The following is a 14,897-nucleotide window of genomic DNA, read 5'->3' as shown; positions in this document are numbered from 1 at the left end:
TTCAATGAAGAAATAGCACAGTTCACTTAAAAATTATTCATTTTAATTTTATTTGAGAGACAGGGAAACAAAGAGCATGCTTCCATCCACTGGTTCACTCCTCAAATGCCTACAACAGCCAGGGCTAGAGCAGGTTGAAGCCAGGAGCCCAGAATCCAATCCAGGACTACTACTTGGATGGTAGAGACCTAAGTACTTGACTGCTGACTTCCCAGGTAGGCATTAATAGGAAGCTGGATCAAAGTGAAGTATAGCCAAGACTCAATTAGACACTTCAATATGGGATGTGGGCATCATAAGCAGGGACTTAATTGCTGCATCAAATGCTCACCCTAACATAACTCACTTTTGTAGTGAGTAGAATGAGGTAATGTAACATCCAGATCAGTGTTCTATAAACAGAAGCACATACATAATATTACTTTTCTGAATTTCACTTGTAACAAGAGCTGCATGTATGATTTTAAATTGTCTAGTACACACATTAAAAATAAAACAAAACTGGTAAACTAAAAATAGCATATTTTATCCAAATACATTAATATGTTATTTAAAAATAAATATTAAAATACTAATGACATTTATATTTTGTACTGTGCATTCAAAAATCTGGTTTGTATTTTACATTCTGGTTTGGATGCTTTATCTTCAGTGGATAAAGTGAAATTTAATCCTATCAAAACAGAGTTGTGTTTAACAGAAAAGAATTTCAACTTCTTCAATTTCAAAATTAAAAATGCACTGAATTAAACTCAATTAAGAATTCATTCTCTCAGTTGCACTTGCCACATTTCAAGTACTACACAGTCCATATGGCTAGTAGCTACCATGCTAGTGAATCAGATCTAGATCATTCAAGACAAGATGAAGAGGCTTCTGGTAATTCAAAAGGAAATAAAAGGATCAAAACCATGTAGGAAGTTCTGAGAAGGATTAAGTGAACCAAAAAAGAGGAAGTGACTTCCTGTTGTCTTCTGGAAAGCAAATAAACCTCAATATGGATAGCTTATACAAGACAACTATGTATAATTTGGGGCCGGCACTGTGGCACAGTGGGTTAAAGCCCTGGCCTGCAGCACCGGCATCCCATATGGGCACTAGTTCCAGTCCTGGCTGCTCCACTTCCAATTCAGCTCTCTGCTATGGCCTGGGAAAGCAGTAGAAAATGGCCCAAGTCCTTAGGCCCCTGCACCCATGTGGAAGACCCGGAAGAAACTCCTGGCTCCTGGCTTCAGAACAGCTCAGCTCTGACTGTTGCAGTCATCTCGGGAATGAACCAACAGATGGAAGACCCCCCCCCCCCATCTCTCTCTCTCACTCGCGCTCTCTGGCTCTACCTCTCTCTAACTCTGTCTTTCAAATAAAAAAATATTAAAAAATAAATAAAAGTATAATTTAAGTAAAGACATCATCTTTGTATATTCATTTATAAAAAATACTCTCCTTATCTTCCTATGATTATTTATAATCCCCAATAAAACTTTAGCAATCTCTTTCTATGATGTCATTTAGCTCTATATATCCATCTGTCCCCTACTAAGGCATCAAATAAGATTTCATCCATTCCAATATTTTGAGATACTTTTGAATATCTCCAATATCTGTTTTCTCTATCACATTCTCACTACCCTTGGCTACATGTTTCATCATTATCATACATTGATTGCTATAAAAGGTTTTTAACTAATTTTTGTATTTCATTTTTGTCCGTCTAATCCACATTGCACACCTCTATTACATTAACATTTCTATAGCATTTTCAGAATCTGTTATTATTCTTATAACATATTCACTGACTCTCCTCCGTGTCCAGAATAAGCTCATTATTCTTACAGGTTTCTAAGAAAAACTTTCAGTCATTTTGGTACCAAACTACTTTTTTTCCTGTTTTTGTTCTTCAATTGTTTATTTAGTTTTCCATCTCTTCACATCAACTGTGATCTCCTTAAAGTTCAGGCTCTTATGCATGGATTTCAATTTTTTGTACACAAATAAACTTATATTTTAATCTTTGAAGTATGTGATATTGTTCTCATAGAATTCTCAGCATGCTATGCTGTATTTTGTTTATTTTTAAAAATTTTTTTAAATTATTTTTTTGACAGGCAGAGTGGACATTGAGAGAGAGACAGAGAGAAAGGTCTTCCTTTTCCGTTGGTTCATTCCCCCAATGGCCACTGCAGCCAGTGCACCGCGCTGATCCGAAGCCAGGAGCCAGGTGCTTCTCCTGGTATCCCATGCAGGTGCAGGGCCCACAGCACTCCCGGGCCACAGCAGTTATCTGCCTTCTTGATATATGTTTCTGCGTAGCACATAAGTTTAGATCACAGAGAAAAATACCTATCCATGATTCATGCCTACTATTCAAGATTTTTGTTATACTAATTAGCAAAACCCACAAAAGCCAATGCATTTTAATTACTTATCTACATGATCAACACAGCCCCTATAAACAGACTTCATTTTAAGCCATCATGTCATTGTGTTTTCACACGATGAGGATGAATGAATGAATGATTGAAGAGAAGCAGAATGGAGGTAGGATGAAATTAAAACAAGTAATACTAAAAGTGATGGTAACTTTATGCTACCACCCATACAAATTAAACTTATTACTTCAAAGTATAAAGCTGTTAACCATTTTTATAGAGTGTTTAAAGAAATCAATTGAACAAATTTGTTTGGTGAAACTTTGTGAGTCCATGGACAAATAAAAACTGTATTCTTTGAAAAAATTAGCACCTGTCCTTTGAAAATTACAAAAATTTGTACCAAAATAATACTGCATGCATTTTTATTAGGAGGAAATTGCTTTAAGGAAATAAAGACATCACAGCATTAAATTCTCTTGTTTATCAATTTATTAGATTTTCATGACTTGAGTGTTCATCTCAATCCTCAACATACTTATCTGCCAGACACAAAAAATAGCAGTGAATTTATGAGACCATAATGAATAAAATTTATGAAATGTATAGATACAAATATTTCCAAGGCAAAGAAGGAAAACTGTTGATATGTAGACACAATAAAATTTCAAACATTTCTTTGATTTACAAAAGTATGTCTACTTTTTCTTTTACACTAAATGAATACAACGACTTTTAAAGTATATGTAGGTGTGTGAGTATAGACACACACGCAATACAGAAATACTTTATACATAAAAAATTTAGTGCACTTCCAAAGTGCTACAGAAACTATCATTCACAGACATCCACATGCAAACACTACTGTACTAGTACAATAGAGCAAATATGAAAGTATCAGAACTCCCTCTCAAAAAAATTTTTAATGGAAATAATGAAACAGAAATCTACTTCTTATCTGTACAGTATTGAAAATAATCTTTATTATCTGAATTATATATAGACACATTATTATCTAAGCCGAGAAAATAACATCTTATTATATATATAGAACTGCATTGTATACTCAGCAACTATAAGCATTGTGCCATGACAGTGTTTGAGGCATAGTGGCAGAAAAGAGATCTAACCACGAAAAAATAAAAAAGAAAGGCATTATAAGGATAGGAATGCACAACGCAAGGCAGTAGAGTGGGAAGAGAGTATGCAGAAGTGGAAAAAAACAAGTTACAACACTGAAATTAATCATGAATGCTGGATGGGTAATAAGATGGGTAAGAAAGAAGATGTTAAAAGAATTTCTGTTCCTCATTTTAGCTATCTATAGAATTGTCAGTCATTGCCAAAGACCTGTTGGAATGTGTTTTGGCTATATTATGACACGAAACACAACATTGACTTTGCCAAAATTATTTCAGAGTTATTGAAATACAAAACCATTTGTGAAGATGTTCTACAAACTGAAAAATGCTACACTCATTTAATACATTTTACACAATATTCAGAATAAACACTTCTTTACAATTATGGGAAACTGTAAACAATAAACTCTCCAGACAAATCACATAGAGGAATAATGTTCTCTGCATCTTTTTTCATATTTAAATAGAATAGCAGGCTACACAGTCACAGAGAAGCCTAACATCAAAAACAGAGCAAAAATGGTGAGAAATAAATTGAATGGAGAGGTATGCAGATACATATATGAGCAATGTCTCCACTCCTGGCATTTTCCACAGTAATATTTTAAGGGGAAATTATTCATTGTGGGAAATAAAGAGATTCTCTTTAATGCTTCACCCAAAATGTCAAAAACCATTGCTATCTTCACATGCATAAGATAAATTATCCCAATTTCCACCTTACATCAGAAAAGACTGAGAGGGTAAAAAGATGACTAAATTAATCAAGATACACCAAAACATCTAACACTTTTCTTACTGGTGAAAAACTGGAAAAGAAAAATGTCTAACAAATTGTATGCACATATGTGCATTATTATGACCACTAAACAGCCAGAACACGGAGGTTAGTGGGACTAAATTATTCCAGATTACTTATCCAGCATCATAGGACCCAAATTAGATCAAGGATCTGTTTCATAACAAAGTCTTATGTGGCAATTATACAACATAGCCTCCCATCATAAAAAGAGGTCAGGAAAATATACAGTGAAAACAGCTAACTTTTTTTAAAATATTTTCTCATCCTATCACTGTTTAATAAATAATTTGGCATTAAAAAAATTTCTGTAAACTTTTATAAATGCCTTAAAAAGAAATGTTTCCTATGACACTCTTTAAGTAACTCTACCAAGAAAATTCATCTGATCAAAAAGAAATATAAACATGAATTTATGCATTAATCAGAGGCAGCTGCTAATATCACAAAAAGAGAAAATCAGTCAAGGATGGGACACATGGTAAAAGAACAAAACACAATCACTCTAATATTCATGTAAAAACTCAGCACATACTGATCAAATTTCCACATCCAACTACAAAATTGATGAAAAAAATTAAATACCACCATAGGAAAACAGTTACAAACAGCTAAAAAGCTAGGCAAAATCATGGGAAACAACCTGTTTATTCAAACAGTAAAACACCAAGAAAAAAACAAGATCTCAAGGGGATACATACAAAAGAAACAGACACTTAAGAGAATGGGTGAATAGCACATGGGTGTTAATTAGTACACAGCGATTTTTATACATGTTTGAAAAAAAATCAACATGCAACCTCATAACTGCAAAACATTCAAATAATTTAGAAGGAAAGGATGTTATCAATGAATCACAGAGTTGAATCAACCCTACAAAAACCAATCGAAAAGAATTAATTTTATAAATAAGTAAATTCAGATCAGATAGGTTAAGTGGTTTGCTCAGGACCACAGAGCTTGTCAGTTCCAGACTAAAGATCAGAATTTAAATCCCCAAACTAGTAGTCCAGGGCTGTGTTCTATTGCAAATCCAAAAGAACATGACAGTATTTAAACATTTAATCCAGAACACCCTCAGAACTGAGTGTATGTACTAAAATTAAGCCACACAGCGAGGAATGAATACAGTTGTTTCATACCAGAAATGAGCTGCCAGTCACTGTGGTAAGATCTCTTTCTTTCTGAGAACCATGGTTTCCTGTTGGATTGGAGAATCCAAACTGGGTTTGTCCCTCCCGTCTGAAGAAGTCAGAGTCAGGATGTACATTCCAATCTGCTTTGGTTGGTGTCAGTAGTTCTGAGACACTGTTTTCACAAAGGGTGCTGGAAGGAGTCAGAGCTTCTGTGTCCACTGTTAACTTACTGCTGGGTGTCAAAGCTTGGGGCTCAGGACTGGAGCTTTTCATAGCCACAGAACCCAGAGATCCCAAGGGCCCGGCAGCTGCACCTGAGACATCATCCGTATCTAAGGTGTTCTGCTGAAAACTGGCTGCCGTTGTTCCAAAAAAGAGAGAGGTATCCAGACTTTGAGGAAGGTCACTGGTGGCCATCAAGGCCCGGGGGTCCACAGCCTGCCCTAAGGAATTATTATTACTAGCAGGGAGGGTCCCTGCCAGAGATGAGCTTACAGAAGCCACATCGATGGTCAAGATCCCAGAGTTCACTAATGCTGTGTCCAACACTGCAGCAGAACTATTGCCAGGCACATCAGAGAAGAGAGACACTATCTCGGCATCACTGAGATCATTCTGTCCCTGGCTGGTAAGTTCATTGCTGGGTGTAAGAGAATCTGTGGCTTCTAGCTGAGCTAAGAGATCCTGGCCAAGGTTGTGCCTTTTGGCCATGTGGGTCTTCATGCTGTGCTTGGAGGTGAAGAGCTTATTACAGGTGGAGACCGGACAACGGCTTTTCCAAGTGTCCACATCTTGCAGGTGTTTCTTGGAGTGAATGTAGAGACTACTTCGAGCGGAGAACCTGGCACAACAGCCTTCTACAGGACACACGAAAGGTTTTGTGCCCAAGTGGGTTATGCTGTGGCCTTTCAGATGCTCGGCTCTCGTGAAAGATTTCCCACAGCCTTCCACGGGGCACGTGAACCTCCGGTCATCGTCGTGCTTCCTTTTGTGCCTTAAGAGTTTAGACATGCTGGTGAAGTTCCAGCCACAGCCATCAAAGTCACAAAGGAAAGGTCTCTCACCCGTGTGGCTCCGCAGGTGAATTTTCAGCCTACAAGCCTTGTCATACTGTTTGCTGCAGCCAGGAAAAGAGCAGGAAAAGAGTTCCTGTTCCCTGAAATGGGCACGGTTATGGGAAAACAGGGCACTCACTGTAATGAATGTCTTCTTGCAGCCGGAAAACGCACACTGGTAGGGCCTCTCGGGCTCGAAGTGGCTACGCTGATGGGCGCTGAGCTTGGCCTGTGTGGGGAAGCTCTCCTCACACACTTCGCATTTGAAAGAGTTCTCCTGCTCATGGCCCTTCATGTGTGCCTTGAGGTTGTATACGGTGGTGAAGCTCTTGCCACAGCCTTCCGCAGGGCAGCCAAAGGGCCGCAGTTTGTCGTGAGACTGCAGATGTCTTTTGAGCTTGTACGAGGTGGTGAAGGTCCAGCCACAGCCGCCCAAAGGGCACTTGAAGGGCCGTTGGCCCTGGCTGCTGCTGTGTGTCAGCAGGTGCACCTTCAGCTGGTGCTTCTTGGCGAAGGTTTGCCCACACTGTGCCTCGGGGCACAGGTATAGCACCACGCCTGGGCTTGGGCCCAGTGACCCGCGGGGGCTCGGAGCGGCAGCTTGGCCCTCTGCCTCCTCCTCGGGCGCAGGGGCTGGCGCGGGTTCTGCCGGCTCCGCCAGGAGGAGGTCAGGCGGCAGCTCTGGGCAGTCGCCAGGTTGCGTGGCGTGCGGCAGCCCAGCTTGAGGGACGATCAGATCCCTAGGTTGCGGGGCAGGCCCGACCCCAGGCTCCCAAGCCGGCAGCGGGGGCGTGGCCAGAGTGAGGACGCCGTTCTCAAAGCGCAATAGCAGGTCCTGGTTGTGGATAGTGATGGTACCCGCGAAGGCCGCCGCGGGGCCCGAGCCTAGAGCCGGGGCCGGGGACCGGACGGGGGCCGCGGACAGGCAGCGGGGGCCCAGCGCAGGCCGGGCCGCAGGGCTCGCGCCGCTCTCGCCCCGTTGGGGCTCCGGCCCCGCCTCGGCCTCCTCCCTCCACACGGGCCCTGCGGCCTTACCCGCGCCCACGGTCTCCACGTCGCCACCCACCGGGTCGAGCAGCACCAGGAAGAAGTCGTCGTCGCCGCCGCCGCCGCCGCCGCCGGCAGAATCCGGCCTCGGCGCCAACAAGCTCGGGCCCAGGCCCCGTGAGGCAGTGCGGGCCTCTTCGCGCCGCCGCCCGGGCCCGCCATCTTGGGGGCCCCGGAGCAGCAGGAGGCGGCGCGCCGGGGTCTGACCAGCCGACAGGTCAGGACTTCGGTGGACCCGGACGCCGCCCGCGGAGCTACCGCCACAGCCGCTGCCGCCCTGTGGTGTCCCGTGAGCTGGGAGCGGCCTCGGGATTTCCATCTCTGAGTCCGTGAGGCTGGGCTGGAACCGGAGCGGCGGAGGCGGCGCGACCACGCCCCCTGCCGCGGGCCCGAATACGTTCCTGAAAGGGAAAAAAAATGTGCAATGCGCAGAAACTGGCCCTATCAGATATTAAAACGTATTTAACGCCACAGTGATTTAAATATTTTGGTACTGGGTCTCTGGGACAGAATAGAAAGCCCAAGGGCCATACCTGGTGTACATAAATAAGTCCCACAGTTAATATTAGTAAGCAATCAAGGAGGTCTTATGAGGTAATGGGGAAACGACAGCTCATTCGGTAATGGTGCTGCAATACCTTGGTATCTCTCCTCTAAAAGCACTTTAAATCCGTACCTCACTATATATACCAAACGAAACACACTCCAGCTTCTCCGGTACTTTTCACGTGCTAAAAAGTTTGTTTGCTGGCTGGCTGGCGGTCTGGATTGATAGCAGAGAGAAAACTCCTGAGAAAGTAAACTGTGTCAACATTAAACTGCCAAACCGGTGAAAACACCCCCCCCCGCACCAGTCCCTGCCACCACCTTCTGCTCTCCCCCCTCCCCCGCCCTGGCCAACATCACACTCAGAATCTTCTTGACCAAGATCCTGAGGCAAATGTACAGCACAATTACATTTTTGTCCTTCTGGTACAGAGATTTAGAATGAGTGAGAGATGGGATTGGTTCTGTTCAGCCTAGAACTGCAAAGTCTAGAGGATGAGATGATTTATACTGAAAGCTGGAAAACTCAACCGGCTCCTGGGTTCTCCCAATACAGTACTCAATCTTTGCCCTTCTGCCACTGGTTGGTTATGCCATGATAAATTTCAATTCTAATCTCACAACATGATGACGATAATCTTCAGCTTACTGCATATTCTCTATCACTTTTGTGGTCTCTGGACAGAAGTTCCAGTTAAATGTGGTAAGGTGAAGCCCCAAGTCACTGCCATGGACTATTCCTAGTAAAATGCACAGATGACCTTATTCAAAAGCCCCAGTGTAGCTGCAGCATTTAAGCGTGGAGGCCCAATCTTCCTGTAATGAACTCGACCTGTGGTGCCTACTGATGGTGGCAATCCTCCAATATGTCTGTCATCGATAAATTGGGAGTTGACACAAATATAGGTCAAAATGTCTAGTAAGACACAAATTCAGGGTGATGACTAGATTATGAGGCACCGATCACTTGACTAGTCCCTGCTCGCCCCACCCTGCCTCATTTTTTTTTAATTATAATGGAAACGCGCTTGTCTCTTGGAAAACCACACAGCGTTCATATACAACATTCCAAACCTCGATAAAATTTCTACTTTACATACTTTTCTTTCTATTACATTTTTTTTTAGAGGGAAAGCATTTTTCAAATTTGAGATACTGAAGAGTGCATAAAATATATCTGTATGATTAAGATAATTTACAAAAGCAAGTGCCCACATAACCAGGGCCCAGGTGGAGAAATAGATCACCTGCACCCTTCCAGAAAACAGCCACTGTCTTCCTTCCAGTCACAAAGCACACCTTCCCATATGGATATCATCATTATCTGCACTTCGCAATAATCATTTCTGTGCTTTTTTGTGTAGCTTTCCAGCTTTGGTACATGTCCCTAAACAATGCAGCTTATTTGAAGTTATAGAAATTTTTATCTCACTGCATGGTTTCTTTTATGGTGGCTACTTCACTGTATAATATATTTGAGAGATGCATCCATGGTTTTCCTAGTAACTGCAGGTACATCTATCGTCATTGTGGAGTAGCAGCATCCACCCCAGTGTATGCTTATAGCAAAGTGATCATGGTGTGATTATGTCATTCCATGCTACAGTGGATGGACACTGGAGTTATTTCTACTGTTTGACTGTTACTGTGAACATTCTTCCACATTTCTCATGGAACACATGTGCAGAAGTTCCTGGCAACAGGAACACAAGGCCACTGGGCCATGGGGGTATGCGCATCTTCAGCTCTGGTAGCAGATGCCAAATTATTTTCTGTAGTGATTGTGTCAATTTTCAATCCCACTAGCAGCACGGGAAGTTCCAGCTCTTCCACGTACTCACTACATCACATATTGCCAGAATATAGTTTCTGCTGAACTGTGGGTGAGCAACACCCAAGTTACCATTAAGCCTTAGCATAATTTCGTGTTGATGAACCTTTTGGAATGTTCTCTGTTGTGAAAGCACTGTTCTAATTCAACCATTTTAACTCATTTTTCTATTCTACTTTACACCTTGTGTGGCTTACTGATTTAATGGGTTTGTTAAATACCACTCCATACAAGTGGCCAAAATATTCCCTTGCTCTGTTGTTTGTATTTTTCACTTGACTTGTGTTGTGTTTTGTGAACAGACGATCTTAGTTATAGTCAAACGTAGCATTCTTTGCCTTACGGGTAGTGCTTTTCTGTTTTCAGAAATATTTTTTCTTATGTTTTAAGTAACATGGGCCATGAACATATTCTCTACATTACTTTTTTTTTTTTTTCATTTGACAGGTAGAATTGTAGACAGTGAGAGAGAGAGAGAGACAGAGAGAAAGGTCTTCCTTCCGTTGGTTTACTCCCCAAATGGCCGCTATGGTTGGCGCTGCACCGATCCGAAGCCAGGAGCCAGGTGCTTATTCCTGGTCTCCCATGCGGGTGCTAGGACCCAAGGACTTTAGCCATCCTCCACTACCCTCCCGGGCCACAGCAGAGAGCTGGACTGGGAGAAGAACAACTGGGACTAGAACCCGGCGCCCATATGGGATGCCAGCGTTGCAGGCAGAGGATTAACCAAGTGAGGCACAGCACCGGCTCCTCTACATTACCTTTTAACATACGTATAGTTTTGTCTTTCACAGTCATGTCCTAACCCACCTGCAAGTTATATTTGTGTATAGTGTTGAGTAAGTTTCCATTTCTCTCTCTCTCTCTCTCTCTCTCTCTCTCTCTCTCTCTCTCTGTGTGTGTGTGTGTGTGTGTGAATGCAGTGTCCACAGTGAACCACTTCCTGAAAAGTCTGCTCATTTCCAGCTGATTTGAAGTGCCACGTTTGCCTTCAATCAAGTATCTACATGCGTGTGGGGTAGTTTCTATACTCTTTAGTAAGTGTCGTGGCCCTATGTGTCTGTTTAAAGTACCACACTGTCTTAATTACTACAGTTATATAGTCCATCCTGATATTTGGATAAGGCGAATCTGTTCTACTTTGCCTTCAAAAGTGTCTTGGCTATTTTGGGCCCATTTTAATTCTTTTTAGATAATCAATTCATCATTCATCATAAAATGTTCAACCAAAAGCTTGTTTGGGGTCCTAATTAGAATTGTGCTTATGTTTTAGATTTGATGTCATTTCGACATTGAATATGCCCATGGCCTGTGTCTCCTTTAGATAAGAACTTCTTTAATATGCCTCAATAATATTGTATACATTTTCCATAAGGTGACTTCTTACACTAGGTACTTCATAGTTTGTAGATGCTATATTTGAAATTTTCTATATTTGTTGCTGGCAAATAGAATGTAATTGAGTTTTTATGTTAATTTTAACTTACATGCCTCTAAGCTCTCACAGTGATTCCAATAATTTGTGTGTAAACACTTTTATAATTTTATGTACACAATCATACCATCTGCAAATAATCCCAATCATTCTTCTTCCTTTCAAATTTTTTCTCTCTGCCTCACTGGTCTCTCTCAATAGTTCCCAGTCCCACCTCAGAAGGCCAGGGTACTATTGAACAGAAGTGGTGATAGTGGCCCGCCTTACTTGGTGTGATGGTCAAAGAGAAAGCTTCCAGTGATTCTCTGTAAGAAGGGTGTTTTCCATACATGTAGGGATCTGATTCAATCAGGAGATGGGCAGTACACAGTAATCTAGGCAGGGGAAATCACATATAAAGAATTATTAAACTCTGATAGTAACTCTTATTTAAGAACTAAAGGAACACTGGATGGGGTCTTCTGGGGCAGAGGTAAAATCCTAGATGAAAGACAAACTTAGAATGGAGGTTCCTCCCTCTGATGGTTAACACTATGTTGTCAGCTCAATTGGAGTAAGAAAAACCTAGAAGCCTGGAAAAGCATTACTTTGGGTGTGCCTGTGAGGTTGCTTCCAAATAAGACTACCCTGTGAGGTGGATATGGGTGGACGTCTTCAACGGTCTGGGGATCTACACGGATTAAATGGGAAGGTGATTTTGGCCTCTAAGGGAGAGAGACATGGGACCCACTGGACTCCTGTCTCTGATGTCAGTTGTTGGCCTTGGGATTTCAGGACTACACCTGCCTCTCCCCCCTTATTTTCACTCAGGCTTTTTGGCCTCAAATGGAGGCTCACACCCTCAGCTTCTCTGATACTGAGGCCCTTGGAGTTGGACTGGGCCATGCTATTAGCATCCCAGGCTTTACAGCCTGCAGAAGACCTGTTGTGGGATTTCTCAGCTGCCACCATCACATGATACGAACCCCCTAATAAATTCTCTTTCCCATATCCTTATGAATATCCCATCAATTCTGTATGCCAGGAGAACCCTGTCTAATACACTCCCCAAGGCTGGAATTCACACGTAATTGTAGAAAAACTCAGTGGACGGTAGAGAATTTCCAATGGTTTGTCAGTAACAGAGCTTGTCTCCAGTCACAGGGCAAGTGGGAATCAACTGTCGTCAACATGGCAATATGGACAAGTCATAGCTGGTAGCCAGTATGTGGGTAGTGTCTATAGTAGGTGTGTGAGTGTGTATGATGAGGTGGGGGTGTCCTGGTTCAGTTGGAGACCTGGAGTCAACCATGGGATTTGGCAGGCTACAGGTTTGGAAGGACTATGTAAACATCAGGCAGGCCCTGCGTGTGTGTGTGTGTGTTTGTGTATGTGTGAGAGAGAGAGAGAAGCAGTGCACAAGGGATTTAGAGCACGGGATGTCCCTATCAAAAGGGCTACAAGAAGCAGAACACACGGCTACACTATGACTACACGTTTGCTCAGAGACAGTTGCTCTGGGCCCATGCCTGGGACAGAGTGTGCAGGTATCCTCACGCCTACACCTCAGCGCCAGAAATCACAAAGGGCCACATTGTGGATCAGTGTAGCTCTACTACCCTCTACTAAGAAAATGTAACATCCTGCTCTTTGACATTACTTTGCAGGAGAGAGGCTCAAAGAATACCTCCAATATCAGAACATATGCAAATAGGTGAATTTGGAGCTGAGATACAATAAATTGATAGCCAGCTTCAGATCCTTTATCAGGTTAGAGGAGTCCCTTTTCTTTGCTTGCATGAATAATAAGCACCCTGCTTGACAAGGGAGATTATTGTTTCACTGGGAAACCAATGATAAAAGCCAGGCGCATGGCCATTTCAAGAGCTTTAATTGAACATTTAAGATTCATGGCAGGGGGGGGGGCTGGCACTGTGGCATGGTGGGGTAAAGCCACCACCTGCAGTGCCGGCATCCCATGTGGGCGCCAAATCGAGTCCTAGACATTCCATTTCTGATCCACCTCTCTGCTATGACCCAGGAAAGCAGTAGAAGATGGCCCAAGACCTTGGGCCCCTGCACCCATGTGGGAGACCCAGAAGAAGCTCCTGGCTCCTGGCTTTGGGCCGGAGCAGCTCCAGCCATTGCGGTCAATCCCCTCCTTCTCTCTCTCCCTCTGCCTCTCTTTCTTTCTCTGTGAAACTCTGACTTTCAAATAAATAAATATATCTTTAAAAAAAGATTCACGGTGGGCCCTGATGTTTCCCGACCTAAGCTGCTTTTGCTACAAAACCAGGGCTCTGGCACAAAAGGGGTGTTATGCCATCAGCCTACAGTCCAGAGACTGTGAGCCCAAGGGCTTCTCTGCTCCAACTGCAAGGAGAGCCTTCCTCTGTGATGAGATTGCCTCTTCCATCAAGTAGCAATATTCTCCAGAGGAAGAGACTAGTTTCCTAGTATACCTGAAAATCTGCTCTGCTTTCCTCATAGCTGCTCCTTATTTAGACAGTTTTCTTGGGTTTCATGTAAAGTCATGCTGCACAGAGCCCCATCCTTGGAGGAGCAGTACAGCAGACTCACACATCAGTCTTACCAAGTGTATATATCTAACTGTATTGGCGATTTGAGTGCTGTGATTACGCTTTTCTCAATTTGGTTCAGGGTAAATAATGGGCAAAAATTGATGGAAAGAAACAGCATATGGTTTTGTCATTCTTGAGCGACAAAAATATATTATTTATTGATTGAACGGGCAACTTGTACTGAGAAGTAGAGACTACAAAAAAATTTTCCCCTCTCGATGTGTCTATATTCAATAGATACCGTGTGATGCAACTACGTGATGAGAAAACCACTTTAATACTTGCTCATCCTTGGATGTTCTCTTCCTGGGACTTCCAACCTACACACCATATTCACCTCTTGTGTTGAGCGACTAGAGATGACAAAAGCAACCCATAGCCTTCTAGTCACGCACAAGACTGGGATGACTTCCTATTCCAGGCATCCTGATACCCGAGCACAGGGACCTGTATGTGAACTGGGGTTTTATCCTTTAAATGCTGCCTGGTCCAGCTCTCTTGACTGTCATTCTGGCAGTGGTGCCACAAAAATGTGGAATTAGGAATTTGTCCACTTCCAGGAGGAGCAACTCTTTAAAACTGCCCCATGTGTAGCTGTCACCACTAGGCATCCAATCACTCATTCTCACACTTAGGGCCAAGTATTTGGGAAACACACACTTCCAATCTGGGGTTTCTGATAGAGGTTTTCACAGCTGTGGTGTTTCTTCCTGCAGGACAAGGGGGGAATTTGGGATCTCCCCACACTGTGAAGGCTGGGAGAGACCCACCAGGGTCACATCCTCCCACTGACAACCTGAATAATCTTTGTCCCATTGCTCCTGAACCTTCACAAAAGAGGAAATGAGGAGGTTCAGGCAGCAGGTGGCAGGAAGGTACAGTCCTTGCTCTGTATGTCCCTCACCCCAGCCATTCTTGTTGCTCTCGCAGAAGATACAGAGCTAGAATCAAGATTTGGTAGTTCCTGAACATCAGC

At 42.9% G+C, this 14,897-nt stretch overlaps 1 protein-coding gene across 1 annotated transcript; it reads right to left on the bottom strand.

The window, feature by feature from the left end:
• Positions 1 to 2,843: 2,843 nt before the first annotated feature.
• ZXDB (zinc finger X-linked duplicated B) lies at positions 2,844 to 7,945 on the bottom strand. The gene has a single exon (XM_002720042.6). The coding sequence runs from the start codon at positions 7,865 to 7,867 to the stop codon at positions 5,447 to 5,449; it is 2,421 nt and encodes an 806-aa protein (XP_002720088.1). The 5' UTR covers positions 7,868 to 7,945; the 3' UTR covers positions 2,844 to 5,446.
• Between the last annotated feature and the right edge of the window lie 6,952 nt (positions 7,946 to 14,897).

Source organism: Oryctolagus cuniculus, chromosome X (assembly GCF_051225735.1).
Source record: "Oryctolagus cuniculus isolate XC-2025 breed Fujian yellow rabbit chromosome X, ASM5122573v1, whole genome shotgun sequence".
Taxonomy (NCBI): domain Eukaryota; kingdom Metazoa; phylum Chordata; class Mammalia; order Lagomorpha; family Leporidae; genus Oryctolagus; species Oryctolagus cuniculus.
This window is presented reverse-complemented; position numbering and strand designations above follow the sequence as displayed.

Bases quoted from the DNA above. Each gene is read 5' to 3' on its own strand.
- ZXDB (XM_002720042.6), bottom strand. From the start codon at position 7,867: ATGGAAATCCCGAGGCCGCTCCCAGCTCACGGGACACCACAGGGCGGC.